Source organism: Jatropha curcas, chromosome 9, assembly GCF_041381405.1.
Source record: "Jatropha curcas cultivar XTBG-Jc1 chromosome 9, XTBG_Jcur_1.0, whole genome shotgun sequence".
Taxonomy (NCBI): Eukaryota; Viridiplantae; Streptophyta; class Magnoliopsida; order Malpighiales; family Euphorbiaceae; genus Jatropha; species Jatropha curcas.
This window is the reverse complement of record NC_143159.1, coordinates 2,740,261-2,760,608: the sequence shown is the minus strand read 5'-3', so window position 1 is coordinate 2,760,608 and position 20,348 is coordinate 2,740,261. Positions and strand designations below refer to the sequence as shown.

Genomic DNA, 20,348 nt, shown 5'->3' with positions numbered 1-20,348 from the left:
CTCTCTCATTCTGACCTCCTCTGCTGTCGCCACCGCTGCTGGCAGCCTCTAGGTTACCCACGGTGGCGGCTGCTTTGCTGGTCTTTGTGCCCTTGTTTCGGTGATTCTCGTTCCACCATTCTGGATAGCCAATTAATTCGAAGCATTGATCTTTTGTGTGTTTGCTCATCCCACAATAAGAGCACTTGAGTCTCGATTTATCTGGACGGGATGATGAACCATCGTTTCTTGGTTCTGACCGCCGCTGGCCACGCGCGACGAGTCCTACACCAGTTGCTTCACTTGCTTCTTTCTTCCCGATGATGACAAATCCGTCGCCTATGCCCTGTGATAGCGATTCTCTGTTAGCTGGTCCCATGATGTTCAATCGGGCGGCTTCTTTCCGAACAGAGGCGTAGGCGGCTTCAGCTGAGGGAAGATGCTCCGATCTGAGGATTTCCCTTTTGATCTGATCATACAGGTGATCTATTCCATTTAAGAATTGAAATAGTTTTTGTTCTTGTTTGACTTTGTTGTATGTCGCGATATCTGTTGAGCATGTCATCGGATTAGGCTCCCTGCGATCGATCTCCCCCCATATTCCTTGCATGGTGAGCCAGAATTCTTCTAGTGTTGATGATCCCTGTTTCATGCTGTTTGCTCTGGTATGTAGATCAAATATCTGTAATTTATCTTTCCCACTGCTATATGTGATAACAAGAGCATTCCACAAATCTTTAGCTGTGGAATACTCTGTTAAGTTGTTTGCTAGTTGTGGTTCCATGTTCTGAATTAACCATGAGAACACAATCAAATCTTCTTGTTCCCACTTTTCAAAATGTGGATCTCCAGCGGATGGAGGTGTAGCAGCTTCAGTGATGTGGTTTAACAATTTTTTTGATTTTCCCCCAATAGCTACTTTCATCATACGTGACCATATTGCATAATTTTGGCTATTTAATTTGACATTGATGGTGAGGTTATCTGAAATGGTTTGTTTCTGGTTTTGGGTATTAATCAGGTTTGCAATTCTTGTCAGGTCTTCGTCGTTGAGACCCGAGGTATGAACACTATCATCAGACATGATGATATTTGATTATTTCAGGTAAGTCAGAAGGTAGGTGATGAGCTAAATGTGTTCAGTCAGTTCTGACTGAAAAACACCAGCTCTGATACCATGTTTCACAGAGGGAAAAATTGTTCTTCTTTTTCTGTAAAGATTACATTGTTTTAATATACAAACTGCTTCTAACTATCCACTAATTACGGCTCTAATTACTCCTAAAGTTCCACCTAACATGATTTTTACTTTTACTGTGTGTACAGGTTAGTGGACAGGGAAATGATGAACTATGATTCTGATCCCTACTTTTTCTCTTCATCCGACAAAAACGATAAAAAAAATATATAAATTTGCTTATTAATCAGTTAACAAGCAAGTCATTGTGCCTTATTAATCATGCAAAACAATACTTAAGCTATTACTACATAAAATTAATAAAATACCTCTCTATTTCTCACTTTTTTTTTTTTTTTAATGCAAGGAGTTTCTTAACCCTAGCACAAAAAAACACCAACCCTATCAGCATCTAAGAAGCCCTTAACAGCAAAAAGGGAGAAATTAATTTGTGAAAACCTCTAGGAACATTAGAAAGAGCATAATCAACACAATTATCTTCACGACAAATGTGTTTAACTTCCACCTTCCATTCTCTATCAAGAACCCAATAAAGCTAAAAGAAGATTTCTATGCAGCCCAGCATCTGTCCATTGATGCCGAAGATAAACAGCCACTTGAGAATCAACTTGGACAATGAATAAGATGAACAACCACTTCTCATTGTTGACAGGCTTTTTCACAAGTGTACGAAATCACAATAAGTAATAAAGAATGAATAGAGTATCGTTTCCACGAGAATTGTATACCAAGTACTAGAATTATATTAAACTAATAGAATAAATTGGATAAAATTAAATGAAGTCAAAATCCCCAGTAGTTTTTAATCCTTGATTTCTTTTCATGAAATTGTCTTGCTTAATTTCTTTTTATTCTCTTTTATTTTAATTTAATTTCTTAGAATTATTCTCCTTTATATCGTTTAAATAATAGTAGATTAACATAATTTTGATACTTGGTATACAATCCTCGTAGGAACGATACTTTACTCATTCTTTATTACTTGTTGCGATTTTATACACTTGCGAAAAACTTTTTACATATATATATATATTCCTTTTTTATATTTGGTGATTAACCTTTTACACTTATTTATTTTTATTTAATTTCTTTAATATTGTTTTTATATTTAAAATGTGTTATATGTAATTATATTTTCATTACCGGCAATTTATGTACCTATATCAATTATTAAGTCAATGAAATTAAATATTTTAGTTCAAATGAGGGAATATATAGTCATTGATTATGAAAAAAAGGAAAACTATGAAATAATAATATTTACATGGAAATGTCGATCTGTATGTGTGAAAATGTTAACTCACTTGTACGGATTTATAATTTACTATATTATGTTTATATGTATTCATTAAGAAAATAATATTATTTGACATATCAATGAAATTTTATTTGACTTATATATGTGTATATTTTCTTCATTATGAATTTATAATCAGTAATCATTTAGAATAAAAAGAACAAGCACAATCACTTTGCAAGTGGAGGAGATAAGACTATAGTTTATAAATAATTAGCAAGTGATTTTATGTCAAAATTTTCTTTTTTTTCACGGAAAAAAAGGATCAAATTTTAATCTAAGATAAATAATTACATCTTTTAAGAAAATTATGGACCATTAAATTGTGTTAAATTCATATATAATATATTTATAGAATATTTTTACATACATATAACGGAAGGGAAGAAGGAAAAGGTTTCCCATTAGCTAGAATTGAGAGCCAATACATACATATAACAGGAGGATTATATTTATATCCTCTCTTGGTAGGTTAATAGTTAATACATAGATATATACTTACGTAGAACAGAAATTAAACAAGCAAATATTAGCACCCACCAAAACTTATTTTAATAAGTAGCTAGCTTGATAAGTTTTCATCTAGCAAGATGCATGTTTCTACTTAACAGAGTAGCCAACTCTAACTGCGTATTTTACGAGATCATCCAACTCATCAGTTAAGTTAACCTGTCCATCTCCATTTGCATCAGCATGGCTGATTCCTCGGTTGGCTCTGTAGCCTGGAATTACTGCACCGAGGTGCTCAAATGCTTTCTTTATCTCTTCCTTGCTAAGAACATGGTCGCCATTCGCGTCGAATTGTATGAAAATCTTCCTCAACTGAGCTTCATCTAATCTTTTTGAAGCACCCTTAGTTGAAATCTGACGCATGTTTTCAATATCAGTGTTTTTTATAGAGCTTGTATAAGAAATAAGATATTTTTGTTTTATAATTCAGTTTTATGACAGTCAGGGGTTTATATAGCGAGGGTAAGGGGTGCATTACTTTATTCCAACTTATCGTCGTACAAAAAGTATTGTCTTACATATGAAGGATCGGACAAGAGCCCATTTCTAATATCAGGAAAGAACGTTACTTTTGGACAGGAATATTAGTTATAGTATTAATTTACACATGCACTTGCCACTTCATATTCTATCCTTTGTCTCCACTTCATATTCTATCTATTGGTCATGGCTGGATTCCAGTCCTAATTATGTACAAACAAGAAAATGTATACTTTTTTTTATTCCACAATAACCCTCAACATAGCAGTTGATCGCATGCTAAAACTCAAGCGTATTTTAATCTTACCCCTTAAAATCACTTGTGATGAGTAACTATTGATTTTTCCTACTTTAAAAGATTGTTTAGTAGCTATTATATATACAATTAATCTTACAGTTTGAAATAACAAGATTAATTAAAATTTTCCATTCATAATTAGATAGATAGTGTTTGAATTTAATTGATTTCTATATTTGCATCTGACTTTTATTTTTATCTATTAAAAAGACAATTTTTTTAAAAAAATTTTGTCTTGAATTATTCATCTATATAAAATGGTGATGATTGCATAAAAAATGATTTTTGGGCAAAACTGTATATTGTTTCCAAAATTCTGACTAAATAAAAATTTATTTTAACAATTTAATTGTAAATACCAGCAGGAAAATCTATTTTATTCTCCAATCAAGCAAACAGGATAAAAAGGAATATCGAGCAGTGTATGAACCCAGAAGAGATATGAAAGAGACAACAGCTGGTAATAGACGCATCTCACGAATTTCTCGTGCTACCAGTACCGATGATAAAAGCAAAAAAGAAGTTAATGCCGCGTTAATAATTGAGATTCTTTCATTTCTTATATTGGCATATGTATAGTATAAATTTGGCGAGCCTTGAGAAGTTTGATCACTCATAACAAACACAAGAAAGAAAGAAAGAAATATTTAGAGTGAAACGTATAGCTAGATCAATGGCATGCAGGGGACGATATATCGATGCTACGCCTGCAATGACAAAAGAGGAATTCAAGAAGTGGTTAAAAAGATTTGATACCAACAGAGACGGAAGGATTAGCACAGTGGAACTTTTAAGTGCTGTCCGAAGTTTTGGAGGATGGTTTGGAGGGGTGCAAGCCTGGTGGAGAGTGCGCGGTGCTGATGCTAATAGCGATGGCTATATTGATGATGACGAACTTGATAATCTTATTGACTTTGCACAAAAACATTTGGGTGTAAGAGTTTCTCGTAATTGATCAATTAATATCCCTACTATCTGTTTCTTTTATATACGTTTGTGTAGAACTTGCCAGAATATATAATGAACCAGTCTGGTTCTGCTGTTTTTTGTAACTTGTTGCTGTACTCTCCAGTTTTTATGAAGGTTATACCCATTAAATTCCAACCTATGGATGATTACAAATCCGAAAAAGTGTTACAGACATAAGTTCAATAACCTCATCCATCATCTTCCGGAATTTGGAAAAAAAAAAAAAAAACCTCGTTTCCCGTGAGAAACGATGACTGCCGGCAGATATCTGTTCCTATGGGCTAGGCTATGGCTGAAGGTTGAAGACAATCTCAATTGCCATCCGAAGCCGTTTAGAGTGAACAGATGGGTACAAATTCGTCAATACCAAACTGATGTCGTTTCAATAAATTGCCCAACTCCGCAACTCTGTACCGCATATTTTCACTTCATTATTTTTCCATAGCAAATTACCACTTTCCCTACGTCTAATTCGGATGATGATTTAGACACCTTTTTACTTGTTTGTAGTTCCACTCAGATGACATTTTTACAAAATCAAAATATTACGGATATATAATAATTTTTTTTCCATTTTTTCTTTTGCAACTACGAACATTATTTGTTATAATTCTCGAAAGATATCTCCACCGACCTTTTTCTTTTTTTTTTATTTATTAAAAGATTTAATAGCTCGAAATAATACTGCAATGTTGCATTACAAGTAATCCTCCCTTCTTTCACCGAATTACTAGAAATTCTTGTTCTTTTAATTACAAAGTATCAATTAAAGTGTAATTTCGTTAATTATTTTTATATTTTCCAAAATTAAGGTCGTACGATCATTTTCTAAATTTTCATAAAGAATCAAAAGTGCGAAATTAATAAAAGGGAGGTACTAACATTTATAGTTATACAATTGTTAATTATAGCAGCATCAAAAACATTAATTTTCAACATTGCGTATTGAATGTAAAAAACATAAACACAACATGTTATCTCCAAGCAATGGAGCTCCACAAAAACCTACTGGCTACTGTAAGAGCTTGTTAGCTATTAGAACTAATAGCACAGCTTGTTATAACCAGCGATTAATTCAAAATTTTGCTAAATTCTGAAGAATATAGCCACTTTTATTAATTTACACTGCGAGTGGAAATAAATAAATAATTCTTTGATAATTCAACAAAGTTAGAAATATGGAAGACGCCACCCCTGCCGCAGATTCATTGTACATCACCTTTTTTTTTTTATTTCCTTCTTTATTTCTTTCTTTATCCGTTTGTTTTGGACACTTTTTTCTTTCAGATCCATTGTATTATTTTGATGGGAAATGACCTAACCTTCATTAAAATCACATGATGTACTCCCTACAATTTATATTTATATACTTGCCTACATCTGGTAAGTGTTTCCCATGTATACATTATTAAGAATTGTACGTATTGGAAATGCTTTAACAGAAAAGGCTCATTCCATCTTGTCAAGCTATATAAAAAAATTTCTCCATATACGAACATTGACATTTCAGCATTTGCTTAAGTTTTAACAAGATGCTCATTCTTTAAGAAAGACTATATATATTATTATATTCATGAAAAGCGTCTGCATATAATTTATTGAATTGATCTCAAAACGTGAAGGAAAGACAGTATATATATATATTGGAGAGGCCTTTGTAGGGATTTGTAGTATCCATCCAAGAAATCGGCACTTACAGTTGCAATTACTGATAAAATGGCGTTTATGGCAACTCGAAGCATTCCGGATGATGGGGAACGCGAAATGACCGTTGAGCAGTTCAAAAGGTGGTTAAAATCGTTTGACATCGATACAGATGGCCGGATAAGCAAAGAAGAGCTGGCAGATGCTGTTCGAGTCAAGAAAGGATGGTTTGCAAGATGGAAAGGCAAGAGAGGGATCAAATCTGCAGATTCAAATGGCAATGGCTTTGTTGATGAAAATGAAATTAATAATTTGATAGGGTTTGCACAAAAACACCTGGGTATCAAGATTATAAGTCCCTAATTTCTTCCCCAGATTTGTTTTTTCTGTGTAATGCCAATGATTTCAGACTTTGTTCATTCATATATGGCTCTTAGCCTTTGTTCTGTATAAACAAATTCTTGGATATTTTCATATTTATTTTCATATTTAGTATGAAAGAAAATGTTCATTGTACAAACTACAATAATACATATAATTTTATAGGATTCAAAATGACTACATTAAAGTTTATCCTTTGTAGATGAGTTCTAAACTTTAAACTCATTTTACCAAACAAAAGGGTTAATGTCAAAAAAATTGAATATCGGAGTCTCTCGAATATATTTTTCCAGCGAAACTCATGCAATGGCAACTTGACAATGTTGTAAATATATTTCTGAAACAAAGAAAAAGGTATACATATATTGAATTCAAGTTTTGTGGAGTATCTTATCTTCTATAAATTCCTAACGGACCACGAATAGATCAGCCAGGTCCATACCTCTTGGCCACTTGTTACCTGTAATTTTGCCAGCAAAATGCATCTTTACAGATCTTAAAAAACATAGTCTAAGGGTCTTTATGCTCTGCTTTTCACCGAACTAATACAATTCAGTTTCTTGGAATCTTTCGAAATCAATCCTCTATTGAGATTATCCAGCATGAAGAATAGTTTCAATCTTAATTTATTCACTTAACTTGCACTCTTTAGTTTTTATGAAGGCTGTACCCATCGAATTCCAGCGCATGGATAATTACAAATCCAAAAAAAAACAAAAATTTTGCAGACACAGATTCGACCACCTCATCCATCATCTGCCGGAATTAGGAAACGCTGTTTCTGCTTTCAAGTTCGATCGCTGAAGTTTGAAGACAATGTCAATTCCCACCCGACGCCGTCTACAATGAACAGAAAGCGACAGATTCGTTACTACCAAACTGACGTCCCGCACCTTCCCGTACGTGGATTCCACTGACGTGTCACAAGCCAGGTGACCTCCTAGATGACGTGGCTTGACGGACGTGGAGAAGTACGCACACGTGGCCAGTGAAGCTCACATGCCTCCATCCACGTGGCGGAAAAGGCTGGCATGGCTTTTACACATGGCGGCACAGGATGAAGTGGCACACTACATGTAAAGTATATCCACGTGTCCCAGCGAAGAAGAGGCATCCACCGTGGCAAAGTTTCCAACACGTAGTCTTTTTTTCTAACATGGCTGATACACGTGGCCACCAAAGATGGCATGGCAAAACTATGTAGAGTTTATGTACACGTGCCTGACATGGTTAATCAACGTGGCCAAAAGGATCATATGGCTCTGACAAGGTGGTGGGACACGTGGAACCAGGTCCACGTGTCGGGTTGGGATGCGTGGCTCCCAACTAGCACAATGTGAGGAGACGTGTACATTATGCTGACAAGGTGTAGCATACGTGGCAGGGATGCTGACCACTACATGGCGATGACATAGACATCTACACATGGCATTATGATGATGTGTTATGTGATATGTGGCTGCCACGAGTCCAACAGCAATGACGTGTCGCACCCCAGGTATAATTTTCTGACACGTGGAGAAATTTGCAGACTTGGCGCGTCGCACATGTCCACCTTCATGATGTGTCAACAGGCATGTGCACAAGTTCTTACACGTGGATAGCGCCGGTTACATGGATAGGGCACGTGGCTAGCCGATGACGTGGTTATGTACACATGGTGCCACGGTGATGACGTGTTCAACAGTATTAACGTGGCATTCGACTGGCACTCCTATTGACACGTGGACGCTTATCATGACCTTGCACACGGTGGACTTTATGACGTGTGATGAGGAACACGTGGCAACAGGAGCTGACATGGCTCTAAAAACGAGTCATTATGATGACGTGGATTTTTACACGTGGCTCTATATGATGACGTGCTTTTATACATTTATAATAAACTTTCCACGTGTCCATATCGATTACTTGGCATCCTACCTGGCTCAGAGAGTTGACACGTGTTATATTCTGCTTACATGTCTCAATCCACGTGGCTTTCTTGATGACTTGCTTTAAGTACATGGGCAGTCTATGCACGTGGCGTATGCTAGTGACATTGCTGTATGATGACGTGGCATCCTCCTCGTGTATCAAATGGCAGAAGACACGTGACAGTATAATTGTACGTGTCATTTAGCAATGACGTGGCAACTACAAATTGGTACACTAGCGGATACGTGGTGAATGCCTTGTGGTAACTTGATGATGTGGGCTACATTTTCGTTCTAAAGAGAGGCCGTCTTTGTGCAAGTTGAAGGACCTGTCGAGCAGAAAGACATTTCCTTGACGTGTTGTCTGACGTTAATGGTGCTAATCTATTCATAACATTGGCAATCTTTCTCTGCAACTTCGTCGTACTTTCTATTAACGCCAATCAAATTATTAATGGGAATCGCCATTTTCCGTACGATCTCAACTTTAAACGAAGTATTGTTCTTTTTGGAAATCTCTTGTTCTGTAATTGCGAATTCCCAATTTGGATTGAAAACCATTTTTCCCCGTCTTTTATTAAAACATTTCTCAAATGATTTCTCACCTGCATAACCAAGTAATCGAGTGCATTTTGTCTGAAATATCTGACTTTGTTTTGTAATTTGGATTAGTTTCAGGAGAGGACGCACAGAGACGTATTCTTGGTATGCGCCATTATGAATTCATCCACCTAAGTGTTGAACCTGCTCCAGAAAATAAATATGGGCATAGTTGATGTTCCTTCTTTGCTGGGTGCTTGCAGTTATGCGACAGGCTTTTAGAAAAATGATACTTTCACTTTATTTTTCTGTACCAAATTACTTAATTGTAAAAGCTGGCTAGCCATTAGAAGCAATCTTACTTTTGGAAGGAAGGCTTTCGGACCAATGATAGAGAATAAGGGAACGAGGAATTTCGATTGGGTGTCCAGATGGGATGAATTTGGAAACTAATCCTCCTGCATTTTGTAACAATAATTTAATAAGTTTTGCTAATTCTCAAGAATATAGTTAGTTTCATTAATAAATTATTCTTTGATAATTAACAATGAAAAAAATAAGAAACATGTCCGACCTCCTGCAGGTTCTTTCCCTTTCTAATTTCTTTGGTTTAGTATAAAAACCCGAAAAGCCATTACCTTTTCCCTTCTTTATTTCTTTATCTGCTAGTGCGCTCTTTACCTATTAGCTGCCCAGTTCTTTTTTCTCGGAGAGATTCCATTATATCAAATCACATGAAACATATCTAGCGAGTATTACATTATGTCTGATAAAATCCTACGTATCTGATCAATCAGCTCATTCCATTCTTGTCAACCTATATTAAACATTTCTCCATTACTATACTCTCTTCCAATTACACACGTTGATTACTGGATGCTTATTATTGTATAAGAAAGATTATTTTATATATCATGAAAATTGCCTGCCTATAATTTAATAATCTCGAAACGTTAGGCAAAGACAGTATATATTGCAGAGGTCGAGGGGATTTGTACTATACATCCAAGAAACTAAGCACTTGTAACTGCAATTACTGATAAAATGGCGATCATGGCAACTCGAAGCATTCCTGATGATGGGACACGTGAAATGACCGTTGAGCAGTTCAAAAGGTGGTTAAAATCGTTTGACACCGACGGAGATGACCGGATAAGCAACGAAGAACTGGCGGATGCTGTCCGAGTCAAGGGAGGATGGTTTGCAAGATGGAAGGGCCAGAGAGGGATCAAATCTGCAGATTCAGATGGCAATGGCTTTGTTGATGAAAATGAAATTGATAATTTAATAGAGTTTGCACAAAAACACTTGCGTATCAAGATTATAAGCTCCTAGTTTCTTTCCCTGACCCGTTCGTTCTCATTTCATTCACACACATATGTATGGCTTTTAGCTGCTGTCTGAACTGTGTAAATTTATTTGGAATTTTCATATTTTCATGTTTAATATGAAAGAAAACGTTCTTTTTACACCTAATAAAGTATAATTTTATGGGATTCAACATCATTTGCAAATGATTTCTAAACTTTAAATTGACAAGAAAATATAATGCATTGCATAATGAGAATTATACAATAATGTTTTCCAGGCATGTCTACTTCCCATGACAAAAGGCTTACATTCATGAGACTGAAAGTAGTTACTATACAAATATTGTACATCTATTTCTGAAACAAAGAAAAAGGTATATCGTGAGCTCAAGTTTTTGTCGAATATCTTCTGTGAATCCTACCTATTAGGCCACAAATAGATCAGCCAGCCCAGCACAAAGAAAACATTGTAGGACTTCTGCCATAGCTTTTTGCCACTTGCAACCTGCCAGTCCAGCACAAAGAAAACATTGTAGCAGTGCATCTTTAAAGTCTTAGAAAACACATTCTAAGAGGCTTTAAGCTCTTCTTTTCACCAAATTAGTTCAATTCAGTTTCCTGAAATCTTTTGAAATCAATCCTCTATCAACAGTATCCAACTTCAACAACAACTTCAAATCGAGCAAAATTTAAAGTTCTGTCCCGAGCGATGTTCTCAACAATATAAAGCTAAGATCAGGTGTACCTGAATTATTCCAGATCAGGAATAGCCAAAAACCACTGATTGCAGGATTCTGGGGGATTGTGCAATAATCCCCAAATGACTCCTTCAAAGATCCATAACAGGAGGAGGTAATCTCCAGTAATTCCATGAATTAAAATCCTCCTGTTCCAAATGAAGAAAAAAGGGAGACAAAAATCAGTCAACCAAATGAAAGATTAGCTATATCTTAAATTAAGACCTAATTTAGGAGAGGAAATGCGAAAATATGTAGAGGTTGCGCAAAGCTAAATCTAACTCGACTCAGATGCTAACCAAGGTTGAAATTACAGAACAGACCAGGGCAAGTAACATAAAAGTCAAATATTCCCAAGACTTGGCCCAATAGCAATCTAGTGGGCTTGAATAAATGGGACCTATAAACAAAAAAAAATCTAAGTCTTGACTTATTGCACACTGCAATAGCTATGCACAACAGCTCCAATATCGTTACAACCAAAGTAGAGAAAGGGAGCAGAACTAAACCTGCTCAGATGATGTCATGGCTGGGAACATTCCATGCACAAGAGAATGAATTGAAGTGTATGATTTTGTGTCAACACGTCGGTTCACAGCAACCTCACCCTGCAGCCATAAACCATCAGAAAGAAATTTTGACATAAAGATATTAGCAAAGGATTTAAAAGTTGGGTGTTTTTTTTTTTCCTTCTTGAACATTAAGGCCTTGATTTACCTTGGGATTAATGATGAAGATTTTTCCTTTGGGGATTCCAACCTTAAGGTAGCTAATCTCATCCGTATCTCTATTACCAAAACCAGCATAGAAAGGGTTGCAATCTGGTGGGAACAATGCCTTGATATCCTGATATTTGATAGAACTAAAAAGTATTAGAACCTGCTTATCATCAGAAACATGCCAATGCCTTCATGTGTACCAGCACCATATGTTGACAGAAATAGACATGCGAAACTGACCTCTAAGCATGCGATCTTGAATTCATGAGGAGCCCTTCTAATGACTGACAAACAAAAAAGAACTGTCATTAGGACATTCTAATCAAGAAACATATTTCTTGAATTCATGAGGAGACCTTCTAAAGACTGACAAAATAAGAAGGATGATTAGTGACTAAGAAACCCAGTTGTCTCCAAAAAATCAACAGATGCTTACCGCCTTCTTCAAAGTTTTGTTAGGACTAGCACTATCTTGAAAACCCATGCACACATGGCACATATAAAGTAGTAGTAACCAAGATATCAAACAATATGCACGCGTAGCACAAGGAAATATAGAAGTAGAAAATAATGTAGAAAGAAACAATCTCAGCCTGAAATGTAGAAGTAGTTCAAAAGGTACTAATTACCTTCACGAAATAGAGAAGGAAAAAGTCCATCAGGGGATATAACTACAGGACCATCAGGTAAAGCCGTCCCATTCTGCAAATAAGGGGATGTACGTCTGATTGAGGGGGAAAAAAGAAAAAGAAGAGAGGGACACAAATTCAGGTTCTAAATTAAAATAGTGAGTTAAGCATCAATTCACCTGCTTAAGGTTGACCAGGAATTGTCTAGTATGATAGGCTTGAGATATTGCACGTGCACTCAAAAAAAGTAATTGATACCCATTCTTCTGTAACAAAGAGAGAATTACTTCAAACCACAACAACGTTTTTACTGGTAGTGTTTCAAATGATATATAAAAAAAACATTTGCATGTTAACGCTCCGGCTGTGAGAAATTAAACATTTACAACTACCATGGTTCATCTCTCCAGGATGATTATTTCATAGTAATAAAAAGGCTTGAGGATCAAAAGATGGCCTCCAATTTGGATTGTATAGAATCCACCAGGAGAAATTTTGTAATTTGAAGTTAAAATGAAAAGATGATATATACACATTGCCTCAACCAACCAAACAAATGGAAAGAGATGCCACATACCTTAATAGCTGAAAATAAAGGTGCAACCCCTGTTTGTGACCAATCCATCCCAACTAAAGGCATGAACTGACCAAGCACATCTGATCTGCAAAAACAATATCAAATTTCAAGTTGTGATCACTTGAAAATCCAAAAATTTAGGGATACCATATCACTATTACATTAGAAAGATTAGAAAAACCTTACTTTGTAATTGTCCCATCAACATCTGAGATCACTATGCGGGTGTTCCACTTCCACAAATAAATTCTAGCATCAACCTGTTAAAGGAAACAATTTTAAGTAATCACCCCAAAAAAAAACATTAAACTGAAAAGGAATAAGTGGAATAGAAAATTCAGAAAAAAAAAAAAGAAAAGAAATGCAAACAAAAAAAAAAGATATTTCATCTACAAGGAAAAAAAGGTAGTTAAGTTATAGATGACCTTTTGCCTCCCCAGCATTGCAGTGGAGAATGTGAATGTTACCACATTACTCCCTTCCTTCAGATTCAAGGATGCCAGCTCTTCAGATGTTGGAGTGATCGCCCTCATCATCTTTTTTAAGACCCGAGGCTTGACCTCTTTTTTATCACTATCTGTACCAATGTTGCTGTCTGAAACATTCTCAGCACCAGAACTCCTAGTATCACTTACAGTTGGCTGCATAGTCTTCCTAGAACGTGATCTTCTAAAAGAAAAAGGCCAAAGTCTCCAGCTTCCACCAACATTAACAATGGCTTTTGATGGATCCCCTACAAGAGATTTCTCAACTTGGTCAACAGGGATCTTGCCTTTTGGTTCAAATATAATTTCATTTCCAAATGCAACCATTCCTAAAACAATAGGAGCAGCTGCATCCCATGGGAAGTAATGGCCTCCAATTCTAACAACAAGCCTCTCGTTCTTCACAGCTTCAGGACCTAAAGAAGCAAATTTATCTATGTCCAGTTTTTCAGCATCAAATGCTTGAGAAGCAGCTTCAGACCCCATTCCTTCATATAACAAATGTTTGCAAAGAGATATCTCTGCACACAGCATAATGCACGTGACTTTCTATGGCTTGCTGCATAAAGATCATTTAAGCACCTATAACATATAACAAATAAAACCATTGCTCCACTTCGGTTTAAAGAAAAGGAACAAGCCAGTAAGTTATAGATAATATCATATATTAATTGAAAACAAATAATTCCTAGGAGAAGATAATATAGAAAAGATTGCTATAAAATGAAAATAACTTATGAATGCAGCAATACCACATTTTCATATATACTTATTACGGAAACTAATAACCAAATTCCGAGTAGACATTGTCTCAATCCATCTTATTGTTTTCCAATCAACCTGAAATTAATGCAAACTAATAAGATAAAGATGGTAATATCAATGTAATCTTACCAACACCGGGATTGACAACACCATAGGTATCTTCTGAATGATGAAAATCTTCCTTATTTGAGTACTCTAAAGATGATTGGTTTTCATTGTTTGCAACTGAATATACACAGAGTGACTCATCCTTGCTATGCAACTTCCTGTCCACGGATTTGGAATCTGAGTCCAGAGAATGGCTGAAAGTATGACGGGAGTCCTCTGTACCTAGACTGTTAATGCAAGACTGGTTACTGGGTAAAGATTTGGATAGCCGCCCAATTTCCACACCAGTAGTGCTATCAAGTTTAGCAATACAGATGGGACTTGATGCTGCCTTTGAATTGCCTATCGAGTTCTTAATGTCAGCTAATTGATTCTTCTCTACTAAACAGTCTTGAGATGATAAGGATTTATTGTTTCCCTCAAGAAACCTATCATTCACTTCATATGTGTCCTGATTTTCTTTATTTACACCATCTGAAAATTTTGACTCGGCCTGAATTTCTCTGTGTTTGAAATCCTCGAGATCGCTGAAGTGGAATTGCTCTTCCTCTGAACTTTCAGATACTGGAACACTATGTGCTTTTGTCAGGTCACAATCACCATTAAGTTGTTCCGAACCACCAACTGATTCTAAAGCAGGTTGGAGCTCATTCCTCATAATTTTATCCCCAATATCTATCTGATGCTGAATTTGGTAATCCGAATTGATAAAACTGGAAATGGGGCTATTACTTTTGAATTCTGCTTCGTTACCAAGTATAGGTTCTACGCTGACCATCTGAGTGCAGCATTGTACTTCAAGATTCACCACATCAGAAGGAGGAGATGGATTTGTTTGTTGAAGGAAATTATCATAGGACTCTGTGTGTACTGTCTCCAGCTTCATTTCCTCGCATTGCTGAGCAACTGTACCCTGAATGGAACTTGGACCTCCTCAGTGTCAATAGAATTAGAAGTTATCAACACATATCAATTAATAGAATGGATCAATTCAGGGGCAGTCCTACATTATCCCATCCCAACTGGAAGGGAAAAAATTCTAAAATACTTGCTCCGTTTTTTCCTTTACAAGTATGCCTCCAGGTTCCACTAATTTTATTTCTTACCATAATATTTTTAACCACGGCATCCAAACATATTGAAGGTAAGAAGTTGTTGGTTCTGCTTTACCCATTGGTTATTTCACTACACAGTAATTAAAGCTCAAGACTGTTAAGTCTACACAAGGATTTAGGACCATTTCAGCCATCAAAGCTTCATCCTTAACATAATTTTTTTGTGAATTCTTCTCTAAAGCATATGGTATTTGAAGCATAACATTAGAGAATTCAAAATAGAAGCTCATACACACCAAAAAAATAATAATAATAACCAACAACATGAGAAATTTTTGACTTGGATAATGCCATTTCTTGCACAGCCCAGAACCAGAAGGCCTAACATTGTCCATGGAGGCCTATTTTTAGACAAGGATTGGTTTTCTTTCCCCAGTGTGCGATAAAATCACATATATTATGACAAAATGATATCAGACTTTTGGCTCCATCTTATCCTCCTCAAGAGAAAACAACTTGAATAATTTCAACAATCAGATTGCCCTCCTAAGGTGTCATCTCACACAGGTATAATAAATTCACTAGTTTTGAGCTGTAAGCACACGGGTTGAACCTTAGTTAACTTCGATTCAGCTTAATGAGCTCAAATCACTCAGATATTTGTTGTTAATCTGAGCTTCTGGTCAACCCACTCGTAAATCACAAACAGTAAATTATCAGGTCAGCTCATTCACAGACATAGATGTCATGTCTGATTGTGTTTACAGCAGTTCCTTCTTCCCCTCACCCTCAGATATTTTGATTCATAGTTTATTTCTTTCTTTTTTTTTTCAAAAACCTTTAAAAAAATATTTTCAAAAAGTCTGGATTATTAGGGAGTTGTTTTACAAGCTATAAACAGAGTTAAAAGGTGTACCTCAGGTAGGAGCTCAGTTGCCACAAGCAAAGTTTCAGCAGAACAATAAACTTCTGTAGGTCCTCCATTAGTGGGGAGTGTTTCTTCAGATTGTTCCTTTAAACCTTCAAAACCCACCATCAAGTTCTCAGATTTCTCGCAGTAAATGAAGGATTGGATTCTATCTGATGCAATTTCCTCCTCAGAAATGCCAAAACCTCCTAATGGAACAGTTCTTTCACCAGAATGCCATTCTTCATTAAACTTCTTATTGGGAAATGCTTCAAAAATGTCTACAATTTTTGAATCAGGACATAAGGTCTTAGAGACTGCACCCTCAGAACCATCTTGATTAGCATCCTGCAAACTAGGTTCATCTGTGTTTCTTGATATTTCAGATATTTCCTGCAATTTTTCTTCCATAGCACTTTCATCTACTATGAAGGTCTGAACAATTTGTTCAGCGGCACCTAAATTTGATACTTCTACACCACCTTCCTCAACAGAAAATTCCCGATTCTCAAAGGCAGTGTAAGAACTGTTGCTCATTTGCACATTATAGGAATCAATTTCCTCAGTCAATGTAAAATGTTCCACCTGAGTTTCAGTGGCATCCTGCACAGATGAGCCAACCTGGCTTTGTCCATCATTAGTCAGCTTATCACCTTCCCCTTTACCATCAGATGTAATGGAAGCAGACAACCGTGAAGCATTGTCTCTCTTGGACTTACTAGTGGCAAGATTAGTAGACCATTGCACATCCAAGAGGTTAGCTGCAAACTCTGCCCGCTCCATAGAATTTATCCTTACCACACCATCATCATCACTAATGCTATTACTATTACTTCCATCTCCATAACTATCTTCCTTCATAGACCTCCGTCCAAAAACAAGACCAAATATCCTTGACCGGCGGGAATTAGTCCTAGCCACAATCTTGCCATTAGTTGCATCAATCTGATCAACTGAATTCAGTTTATTCACATCAAAATCAAAACTTTTGGACTTCATTGGCCTCCTACTGTTCTGGGATTGCTCATCTGTGTCATCACTAGAAGATGATGAAACAGACTCTCCTTCATCTCTTTCTACCTCCCTGAGAAAGTAAGCTTCTCCTCTCGGATCAAGATACATGTGAAAATTTGCATCAATTCCATTCACACTAATGTTGACCACCTTCTCTCTTGCTTTCAGAACCCCTTGAAATTTCCCAAACCGAACATACCAAGGGGAGGATTTAAAGCTCCCATCTGGCTGCTCCACCACAATGATATCCACAGCTCCACCAAAAGGGTGAAAGGGGCCAGATACAGTGGACACGCCTCTGGTTATATAGCTGCCGAGCCTCCCTACAGCGTTCATCTTATGCCACTCGAACTCTTCAAATCATCCAAGCCGCAAATTTCAATTCAATCATAACTGAAGAATCTGAACTAAAAACCCAAAGACCGTCAGGCTCTATTAGTGTAACTGTAAACATCAAAAACCTCCTAAACCTCACAGTATCTCCAAAACTTTTGAGAAAATTCAGATCACAAAACCCAAGCCAAGTTCAAAAATTTAATTGATAACAACTCAAAGTACCAATGCTCTTTTTCGCGCAGTAGCACAAATTATATATCAGATGAGAAGAAAAGGTACGTGTAACGCATCAAACCAAGTATTAAAAAGACAGTCACCGAAATCCATCAGCTATCAGTACCCAATAGCTAAAATTAAATTAGAAATAAGAATATACAACGAGAGACCAAAGGCAGCTTAAGAACAGTTTTCAGACATACACACACATTTTAGAAAGCTTCAAATCCAAATGAAAGAAAAGAAGAGTAGTTGAAGCAATAAAAGCATATTCGTTCTAAATTATTCGAATGTACCAAACTGTAATAATCAATAAATGCAAGCAAGCATATAAAAGAGACAAATTTGTAGTCATTTATTCCATTAGCTACTACTATTCAACCCACTGAATTAAAATTAAAACTAATAAAAATACAAATGGAAGTATAAGTAAAGTTGTGTAATTGAAGGCAAAACAAAGAAACTAACCGAAGAAGATAAAGGAAAAGCCAAGAGCTTGCGATCTCTACAGATTCATCAAAAGAAACAGAACAGACTACTCGCTTTTGGTTTCTTGGAAATGTCGGGAGCGAGAGTTGAAGGCCGTTGTTGCCACGTAAGCAAGGTACGTTTTGTGGAGGTTTTTTGAGAGTTAGGTGACGTATTTTATTATTATTATTATTAAGGTAGGGCCCACTTATTGACCTCTTTCTTTTCATTGGTTGAGACTTGAGACTTCGGAATTGCAAATGCTTGGATTTAGGCTTTGGGATTTCGATTTTATGATTGGAATAGTGTTAAGCCGTAATTCAGTTCACTTCACTATAATTAAGAAGTTGTTTAAATTGATATAATTTCAGCGATATAATTTAAATATTTTATGAGTTGATCATTCATTTAATAAAAAAAAAGGGCAACAATTTATAAAATTAATTCAATTTTATTATTTTAGAAAAAAAAATCTCATCTAAAGTTATAATTCTTTCAATTTCATCATTTTTTTTATTAATAATGCAATTTAATTTTAATCATAGTTTTCTCTATTACAACCACTTTACTACTAATATTAGTTCACAAATTTTGTATGTAGCACTATAGGTCATAACATTTCTGACATTGAATTTATTTTATTAAAAAAAATTAATACACTCCTAAAAAATTTTCATTTATATCACTTTAACCAAAATGACGGTATTTATCATACTTTTCTTTGAATGGTATCATTTTCCACGTAAAATCAGTTAATTGTATGATAGAAGATTTAATGAAAGATGTGTATGTATTAATAATTCAATATCTACCAGTCAAAATATATTAGGAGAAATAAGACAAATTTAGAGCAAAAAAGAGTTTCAATTATTATTATCTAATAAAGAATAAAACGTATGGCGATGCAGATAAAATCAAGTGCTTTAGAAGCATTATCCATAATTTGGTTTTTGCTTTAGTTTTATGCAATTAATTAATATTAGGAGCAACTAAATGTTTCCGGCAGGGACAAGACATACACTTACGATATAAGTTTGACCAATAATTTTATTAATAATTTACATTATAAAATGTGTTTTATTCAATTATGTAAGAATTATGTGATTTATAAATGAATTAAATTCATAATGTGCGACGTTCCATCTTAATTAATTCATTACTACAACTACATCTTTATTAATTTATTGCCTTTCTAGTGTTAAAATTAGAGATATAAATAAAATATCAAATCGCTCATCTATTCAAGACTCAATTTGCAAACAACTGATTTAATAAATTTAATCTAAACCTACTTATTAAATTTATTTAATAAACAAACTAAACTCAAACATAATTATTCCTGTTCGAATAGGACTCACAACAAAAGCTCGACTCAATTTGTTTACATGGCTAACTCGATGATATAAAATAATATAAACTTCATATTAGACTGGGAGTAGGTGGTAGGCATTTCATGAAAGCACGTGCCTGTAAGGTTTTTCTTTGATTATATGTATAGACTCGACCATGTGCCACCGGCTACCGGACTCATATCTAATTATAATTAATTCTCAACCCCTCAAAGTAGGCATGGCCGGTTCAATGAACCGCCGGTTTCGATTCATTGAACCGCCGGTTCGAGATGTTTAAAATTTTGAACCGGAACCGGCCCTTGAACCTCTGGTTCCGGTTCCGGCACGGTTCCGGCAAACCGACGGTTCAAATTACGGTTTCGATTCGGTTCCGGCATTACGCAAATTTTATAAAAAAATAATAAGATTTTGATTTCGAATTCATGAATAAATAATAATTTTTAAATTTTTAAATTTTA

The 20,348-nt window shown here is 35.6% G+C and overlaps 1 protein-coding gene and 1 long non-coding RNA gene across 7 annotated transcripts; one reads left to right on the top strand and one right to left on the bottom strand.

Annotated features, from left to right (window-relative positions):
* The first annotated feature begins 8,958 nt into the window (after window positions 1–8,958).
* On the top strand, window positions 8,959–10,713 carry LOC110009412 (uncharacterized). The gene is made up of 2 exons (XR_002284301.3): window positions 8,959–9,168; window positions 9,345–10,713. It is a non-coding gene; the product is annotated as an uncharacterized LOC110009412 (long non-coding RNA).
* Window positions 10,714–10,744: 31 nt separating this feature from the next.
* Window positions 10,745–18,696, bottom strand: PAH2 (phosphatidic acid phosphohydrolase 2). Of its 6 annotated transcripts, none has more exons than XR_001046821.4 (13): window positions 18,539–18,696; window positions 16,514–17,920; window positions 14,564–15,455; window positions 13,610–14,190; window positions 13,371–13,444; window positions 13,185–13,269; window positions 12,787–12,873; window positions 12,608–12,680; window positions 12,219–12,262; window positions 11,977–12,105; window positions 11,769–11,867; window positions 11,268–11,408; window positions 10,745–11,027 (listed from the first exon to the last, which is right to left on the bottom strand). XR_001046821.4 is itself a non-coding variant. In XM_012216284.4 (11 exons), the coding sequence occupies exons 1-11, from the start codon at window positions 17,852–17,854 to the stop codon at window positions 11,352–11,354; spliced, it is 3,462 nt and encodes a 1,153-aa protein (XP_012071674.1). In that variant the 5' UTR covers window positions 17,855–18,491; the 3' UTR covers window positions 10,745–11,351. The 6 variants fall into 6 exon arrangements, 1 of the variants encoding a protein (XP_012071674.1); XR_001046820.3 differs by having other exon boundaries at window positions 16,514–17,925; window positions 18,539–18,690; XR_002284300.3 differs by lacking the exon at window positions 18,539–18,696 and having other exon boundaries at window positions 12,787–12,870; window positions 16,514–18,493.
* Between the last annotated feature and the right edge of the window lie 1,652 nt (window positions 18,697–20,348).